Source organism: Bactrocera neohumeralis, chromosome 3 (genome assembly GCF_024586455.1).
Source record: "Bactrocera neohumeralis isolate Rockhampton chromosome 3, APGP_CSIRO_Bneo_wtdbg2-racon-allhic-juicebox.fasta_v2, whole genome shotgun sequence".
Classification (NCBI taxonomy): domain Eukaryota; kingdom Metazoa; phylum Arthropoda; class Insecta; order Diptera; family Tephritidae; genus Bactrocera; species Bactrocera neohumeralis.
The window spans coordinates 27,033,525-27,042,051 of record NC_065920.1 but is presented as its reverse complement, the minus strand read 5'-3'; the positions used below and the strand labels follow the sequence as shown (position 1 = coordinate 27,042,051).

The 8,527-nt window shown below is 39.9% G+C and overlaps 1 protein-coding gene across 2 annotated transcripts; it reads left to right on the top strand.

Annotated features, from left to right (window-relative positions):
• Nucleotides 1–523: 523 nt before the first annotated feature.
• On the top strand, nt 524–7,954 carry LOC126753278 (lipase 3). 2 transcript variants are annotated; one of them, XM_050464606.1, is made up of 6 exons: nt 524–936; nt 1,124–1,513; nt 1,592–1,769; nt 6,094–6,455; nt 6,522–6,680; nt 7,379–7,954. In XM_050464606.1, the coding sequence occupies exons 2-6, from the start codon at nt 1,265–1,267 to the stop codon at nt 7,769–7,771; spliced, it is 1,341 nt and encodes a 446-aa protein (XP_050320563.1). In that variant the 5' UTR covers nt 524–936; nt 1,124–1,264; the 3' UTR covers nt 7,772–7,954. The 2 variants fall into 2 exon arrangements, with proteins under 2 accessions (XP_050320563.1, XP_050320562.1); XM_050464605.1 differs by having other exon boundaries at nt 1,094–1,513.
• Nucleotides 7,955–8,527: the final 573 nt, after the last annotated feature.

Here is an 8,527-nt window from a genome sequence, read left to right as displayed (position 1 = left end):
CGCTGGGCGAGTTGCGCTCAATTTGAGAATTTAATAATTATATGCAACGTTACACAAATTTTCTGAATCAGCAGTTGCTTATATACTTCCGTACACCCCTATTACAATTCCCAAAAGTCAGACTTGAAATTAAAGTAGATAAAATTTCGTGACTTCCGCTGAGTACAATCAAAGGTACGCGGTTGCAGACGTTCAAAGATGCTTCGCAATTATGAGAGAGCAAAACGCTATAAAAAGTGAAACTACATAGAGGAAATGAACTTTGAGAAACCGCGCTCAGATGAAATGAGTTAAGAATTGCGCTTTATTTGTTCGGAGTATTGAGAAAAACTAAAAATTTTAATGCAATAATAATTGGAATAAATTCATAAAAATGCTATAAAAAGCAGCTGAGTGCGAAATGTTGCCAACAACATACGAGTACAACATATTGCAAAACAACATAAGTACACACAGTTCAGTGATCGTGAGAGCATGCGAATCTTCAGCAAAGCGTAAGTTGTTGGCGGCTGGGCACAATCAGCATTCGCGCACAACAAAACAGTCGGCAATTGGTGACCGTAAAGAACGAATGTCTACGATTAAGTTGTGCTTTCATTAATACCGCGTTTGAGATATCCGACTCGAGAGCTTGATTTGGAAAAAAGCGAACGCAAAGCGAAATAAAAATAGATAGAGAGACCAATTTATCTACTCACAGAGCATCGTCCGCTTGATTAATTGAACGGATTGGAACTATCGTAGTGCGGACACTCGCCTTTGTGCGTCATGCGTCATCCGTCATCCGCTGATAAGCGTCGCTTCCATTGACCAACACTTTCGTTTATCAGTAGCGCGTATTTTCAAATAATAAAAGCAAAAGCGGCAAAGCAACAACAAACGCTTCGTATCAATCCGTATAATGTTGGTCAGTGTCACGCTGTGTGGGACCAAACGGTAATCGCAGTCAATGTTTAATCGTCAAACAACAGAGTTGTGAAAAACATTTGTAGATTGTGCGCTCTACGTTGCTTTAAGTAAAGTGAAGCGTCGGAAAGTGATTTTTAAAAACTCGCGTGCCGTAGCATCAAATATACATACATACAACAACAAGTGGCGAGGCGAGCCCCTTTTTGTTCGTCAGCAATCACACTTAAATAGCTTGCTTACTGATAAAAAAAAAACACAAAAACAAAAAACTCACAACCAACAAACAGACTTCCAGCTCGCATCTTGCCTTCGCAGCGCTCAGTTTTAAGTTGCCCGCCACGCGTTCGACAACAACATGTCACGCTTCAGAAGTTTTGTACTCATATTCGCGTTACTCGGCGTCTGCTTGAATAGCAAAGCCCAGGAGGAGAGTACTTGGTCATTGAGTTTTGGTGATATCTCGTTGTTCAATCTGCCGCAGCTCGGACGCTCGTTCGTTGAAGCGGTTGGTGTGGTCACTGAGAATCCTTTAAACATAGTGGATATTTTGAAACGTGGTTCGGGTGCGAATACAAACATTCCAGAGGATGCACATCTGAAAACGGTAAAAAGTTGTAGCATAACTCTGTGATTATTGTGTAATATTACAAAAAGCTTCAATCAATATTTGTTCTGCGTTTAGCCGGAATTAATAAAGAAGTATGGGTACCCTGCTGAAATCCATCACGTGATCACCGATGACGGTTACATTTTGGAGCTCCATCGAATTGCTCGCGCAGGCGCTACGCCAATTTTGCTAATGCACGGTTTATTAGACTCGTCGGCGACATGGGTTATGATGGGACCCGATAAGGGACTTGGTAAGTGATAATAATAACGAATAATAAATTTTCCGGGTGAAATAAACAACAACTGAAAGAAACAGCAATAATATGTTTAAAAGTGAATTTCGCAGAACTTTTCGTTATCGTGTTTAAAAAACTTGTTTTTAAAGTTAACTTTCGGGTAGTACTTAGATTTGTTGAAAAAAATTAAGTTTGCCACGAAGTCTGTACCCCCACAAGGAAACGTACAAAATATGTATGTAAGTGATCAGCATGACAAGCTGAGTCGGTTAAGCCATGCCCGTCTTTTCGTTTGGCTATATATAACGAACTTAGTCCTACAGTTTTTGAAATATCGATCTGAAATCTTTCACTTGGCCTTTCCTCCCAATGAAACTGCTCAAATTCAACGATCAAACTGAAGTTCTTGTATGGAAAACTTTTTTATTTGACGAGATCTTCTTCTTTTTCATTGGCGTAGACAATGCTTAGGCGGTTTTAGTTGAGTTTACAACAGTGCGCCAGTCGTTCTTCCTTTTCGCTGTTTGGCGCGAATTGGAGATTCCAAGTGTAGCCAGGGCCCTGTCCACGTAGTCTTTCCAACGGAGTGGAGGCCTTCCTCTTCGACGAATACTTTCAGAGTTGGAGTGTTTTCGTTCAGCGCAGCAGCTGTCCCATAATTCGCTGAACTATGTTAATGTCGTCGTATATGTCATACAGACCGTCATTCCATCGAATGCGATATTCGCCGTGGCCAACGCGCAAAGGACACCTGTTATTCTGCGTTGGATTTCCAGGCTGATATTGTTGGTGGTGCTTATACTGGTTCCAAGATAGACGAAATAATCTACGACTTCAAAGTTGTGACTGTCAACAGTGACGTGAGAGCCAAGTCGCGAGTGCGACGACTGTTTGTCTGATGATAGGAGATATTTCGTCTTGTACTCGTTCACTGCCAGACCCATTTGCTTTGCTTCCTTGTTTAGTCAGGAGAAAGCAGAACTAACGGCGCGGGGATTTTCTCCAGTAGCAGCTTTAGCAGTTAAAAAGCAGTTTTGAAATCGGCGAAAAGGTGGTGTGTGTGTCGATTCTCTTTTCACGGGTCTTTTCCAAGATTTGGCGCATGGTGAATATCTGGTAGGTTGTTGATTTTCCCGGTATAAAGCCGCACTGATAAGGTCCAATCAGTTTGTTGACGGTGGGTTTTAATCTTTCAAACAACACGCTAGATAGAACCTTATATGCGATGTTGAGGAGGCTTATCGCACGGTAGTTGGCGCAGATTGTGGGGTCTCCCGTTTTGTGGATTGGGCATAGCATACTTAAATTCCAATCGTTGGGCATGCTTTCGTCCGATCATATTTTACAAAGAAGCGCCGCCGTGTTTGAATAGCTCGGCTGGCAATCCATCGGCCCTCGCCGCTTTGTTGTTCTTCAGACGCGTAATTGCTATTCGAATTTCTTCATGGTCGGACAATGGAACGTCTGCTCCATCGTCATCGATTGGGAAATCAGCAGGCTGGAGAAGTGTTCCCTCCATAATTTTTGTATGTTCTGGGCATCGGTTACTAGATCATCTCCTCGGGTTCTACAAAAGTATGCTCCGGTCTTAAAACCTTCTATTAGTGGCCGCGTTTTTTCGTTGAATTTTCGTGCATTATCCTTGTCGGCCAGCTTATCAAGCTCTTCATACGTACACTTTTTGTCCTCTCTCTTTTTCTGTCTGCAAATGAGTCTTGCTTCCCTCTTTAACGCTCGGTATCTATCCCATCCCGCACGTGATGTGGTCGATTGTAACATTGCGAGGTAAGCAGTCTGTTTTCTTCTCTAGAGTGAGTTCCAGTTTGTGTTATTTTGGGTCAAGTGCTTGGAATTCATTAAATAACAAAAGATTCCGCAATGCGAAGTAAGCAATACTTGAGGTCAAATAAATAATGGGACAGCAGCTAACCGTTTCTCATCTGTTGACTAATGTCCCATTGTTTTACTTTCTCTCACGCATTAAGATCATTAATACCAAGTTCATTTCAGCACCTCTTCCAAAAAGTATTATTATTTTTTGAATGGCCTCTTAAATTAAAGTCTTGAATACACTTAAACATACATATTTATCAAATCTAGGGCAATCTGTATTAATACTATTGTCAGCATTTGATCAGCGACTGACGCAACAAAAAACAGAGCATTAAGTTAAAGAAACCATACTATTGTTTATCAAGTGGAACTCACACTAAGCACTGTATAGTATAATTACTAAGATTTATTTCAATTGAATTCCTCTTTTGATAACATTTCACAATAATCGAAAGGGCCGAGGTCAACAGAAAATTAGAAAAAGAAAACAGATAGTAGGGATCACAAATAATACAAGAAAAAAGTAAGGATGGGTTAAGTTCGGGCGTAAGCGACATTTTATATTCTCGCACCAAGCAAGGACCAAAGCCGGGAAAATACCTTGAGGTGTTGCCAAAATATTGTGTTGAACAAGTGGAAGGGTCATAGTCCTGATTCCATTCATTTTAGGCAGAGGATACACTGTAATTAGAAAAAGATTCTTTCTAAAATTTGAACGGAAGATGCGGATAAAGTCAACCAGAAATCAACTCATCAGATGATGTCATTGTCCATGCTATGACTTGTAGGGTTTGCTCTTTGTTCGACTCGACTTTACTTTTCAACTGCCTTCTCAATCTAAGTAAGCACCTGTTGGCAAGAGTGATTCTGCGTTGGATTTTCAGGTTGCTGTTAATGCTGGTTCCAAGATAGACAAAATTATTTACGACTTCAAAGTTATGACTGTCAACAGTGACGTGAGTGCCAAGTCGAGAGTGCGACGACTGTTTGTTTGATGACAGGAGATATTTCGTCTTGTCCTCGTTCACTGCCAGATCCATTTGCTTTGCTTCTTGTCCAGTGAGAGAAACATTGATATCGATAACTGGCGCCAGCAGGTGTTGAGGTCATTGATCTCGATATCACTACTAAATAATATATATATATATATATTATTTTCTTATAGAAGAGTTCTTTTCTTCTCTATTTAGCTCTACAGTTCGTATTATTTTCTAAAGTAATAGGTTGAAAAAGTCACACGATAGGGAGTCCCCTTGTCTCCTAACCTCGTTTAGCATCGAATGGTTTGGAGATGACCTTCCCGATCCTGACATAGCTTTTGATGTTGTTCGACGTCAGCTTACAAAGTCGCAATAGCTTTGCGGGGTTAACAAGTTCAGATATAGCGGCATAGAGGCAGTTGCTTTGCGTGATGTCGAAGGTGGTTTTAAAATCAGCGAAGAGGAAGTGTGTCGATTTTCCTTTCACATTCGGTCGATAGCAGATTTTCCAGGTCTAAAACCATTCCGTTAAGGTCCAATCAGTTTGTTGACGGCTTCAGTCATTCACATATTACGCTCGACCTTATATGTAATATTAGGTAATTGTGGGGTTAGAACACGCTTAGGTTCCAATCATCGGACATGCTTTCATATGACCATATCTTGCAAAGAAGCTGATGCATGCACCTTGTCAGTTCTTTGCTGCCGGATTTGAATAGTTCGGCCGGTAATCCATCGGCCCCTGCCGCTTTGTTGTTCTTAAGGGGGGTAATTGGCAGGCAGTCAACCGGATTTCAACTCGACTTGTCATTAAATTCATTATGTGATGCAAATAACCGTTAGGTTTTGATCGGTCAGTTTGCATGGTATATATGTATATTCTATAGTAATCCGATCAGAAACATTTACGGATATTGTATTGTTGGTTTGAAGAATAATCCATACCAAGTCGTGAAGAGAGCATGCCAAATAAAAACACCTTTCATACAAGGGATTCGATTCCGCTCATTCAGTTTGTATGACAGCTATAATGAAAACTAGTTTTTTATAAAAATAATCGTCAGTTTCTCGTTATCTCATTAATTGCTCTCCTTTTTTTTGACACCTAAGCCCCCTTTCCATAGACCAGGTCACATATATATATTTTGGTATTGTTTTAGGAAAAAATCCATACTTAGTTGCATGAAGATATCTCGTTAAATAAAAAAGTTTTTCATACGAGAACATTTGTATACATTTATATAGGCTATCCGACGTTTCCAGGTCTTAAAAACTTCGTGACAAACCTAGTATATTCTGTTGAGGGTATAAGTATTAGCATTGTACGTCTACAAATCTTGAATTTCAATAAGAGTGAGAAAACTTATTATTTATAAGATTTGGGTTCAAGTATTTGCTAGATGGGTTCAAGTACTTGCTAGAACACTTTCAAAATATTAGGCTGAGTGCTTTTATGATATTTGGCGCTTCGAAATATTTAATATTAAATCAATGCTCAAGTATACTATACGCTTAATACCCTACAGCATATCTTCTTTACGATTCCGGCTACGATGTATGGATGCCAAATGTGAGGGGCAATACGTACTCACGCAATCATACCAAGTACAGCACGAAGCATGCTAAATTCTGGGATTACACATTTCATGAGATGGGAAAATATGATCTGCCCGCAAGCATTGATTATATTTTGGTACAAACGGAACATGATCAATTACATTATATAGGTCACTCACAGGGCACCACGACCTTTTGGATAATGTGCAGTGAACATCCTGAGTACAGTGAGAAAATCATTTTGATGCAAGCATTGGCTCCAGTAGCGTATGTTAATCATAGCAGGAGTCCGGTGGTCCAGTTTTTGGCTTTCTTCCAGGATCCCCTCAGTGTGCGTAGCATTATATTATATTTATGGCAACATATTTCAAAACACACTTTTTTATTAATCACTTAGGTACTCTTAAGGCTGATTGGCGCGCATGAGTTTCTGCCTGATAACGAGTTCATGACAATGTTCAGTCAGATGATCTGCGATGAGGACAATTGGACGTTGGAGATTTGTTCCGATGTGTTATTTTTGATTGTTGGTTTCGATAAAGCACAGGCCAATGAGGTAAGCGCTGGCAAAATGATTTGTAAATTGCCTCTAGTTCTAAATAGAAACGGGTTCAAGCTTAAGTTCATGCAATATATGGCAAGTCTGATCAAATGATCAAATTTTGGTATACAGGGTTTGTGCGGAATGTAATAGAACTGAGCCGATTTAAAAAAATTTATTGAACCAATCGTTACTATTCTTTAAAAACTTTCAAAATACGCTCCTTCTGCGTCTATGCGGCGCTGCCAGCGCGATTTCCAAGAATTGCAGGCACCCCGGAAGGCATTCTCCGGAATAGTCTTGAGAGCCGAGGTACATGCTGCTTGGATCCCCTCTGTCGTTTCAAAATGCTTGCCTTTCATCGACCATTTCAGGCAAGGAAACCAAAACAAACTTCCGGGGGGACCTGCGATGTCTTTTCGGACCCGATTGACCTTCGTTTGAGTCTCTTGAGGACTTCCACTTAAAACTTGGCGTTGACAGTTTGTCCAGGAGGAACAAATACATGGTGATCGATGCACTCACAGAAACACGTCGCGCGAAAATGTTTGTCCTTACTCTTCAGGTGCTCGGAGACAACTGAAGAGCCGCAACTGAAGTGCAGTCGCGGCGAAAGAAAATCAGTCCTATTACTTTCCGGACAAACCCTGAATATTCTACTTTTTGAGATACAGTATGCACTATATAAATTTTATGTTAATTTTATTGCTTAGACAATGCTGCCAGTCGTCCTTGGCCACTCGCCTGCTGGCGCTTCTACCAAGCAAATGCAACACTACGGTCAATTAAGACAGTCGGGACACTTCCGTCAATTCGATCACGGTTGGATACGAAATTACTGGATATACAACAATATATCACCACCGGAGTATAACCTTGCGAATGTCGGCAGCAAGGTGGCGCTTCACTATTCCCAAAACGATTGGCTGGCCACGCCAATCGATGTAGAACACCTGCATCTTCAGCTGCCGAATGTAGTCGGCAAATTTTTGGTAAGCTACCCAGACTTCAATCATTTGGACTTTGTTTGGGGTGTCGATGCACGGGAGCTGCTTTATGATCGCGTCTTGCGACTAATGAGCTTAGTTGAACGTGGAGAACTTTAAAATACATTATTATAAATGAGTATGTAAAGTTGTAGAAAACTGTGAACTCAAGCGGAATTGAGTAGTTGCAAGTACCTAAAGTTTATAAGTATAGAATATCGTCTATACAGGTATTATAGTTAGTGTATAGTGTAAAATGTGTTTGTTAAATTTGAAAATATTAATAAATTTATTATCAAAGAATTTGTATTTATCAGATCCTCTTGTTAAATAAGAATGCTTTATATTAAATGCAGAACCAATATCTTGAACCTGCGCAAAGCAAATTTAAATAATCAGACTATATTTTCACAAGGTTGGATGTTAATATTTTCAGGTGAGAATACGCCATAGACGTAAATGAAAAAGAGGTTTAGAAAAGGAGCAGTGGAACACACCAGATTCAGTTTTTACACGGCTTTGATTTTACACGGTCTGGATGTAAGACAGTCTTTAATTTGCACACGATTTTAATCCATTTTGCATGATTCAAAGTTGTTTTGGGAAAAATTTTATTTTTAATACAAATTTAGAGCAATTTCCTCTTTGTGGATACAATTCTCCAACTAAGCTACCGTGTAAAAACAGGATTAGGTATAATTCCATCTATACAGACGGTTTCAAAATAGACTGCGAGTTGGGCTGGAGATGTACTTCGATGATCTTAATATCTCTCTCTCTTTCTCTCCGTCTATCAAACTCAGTTAGCATCTTCCATTCTACAAAATAAGTACGGGAGGATTCAGAAAGCTTATTCTAGCGTAGACAACAAATGTA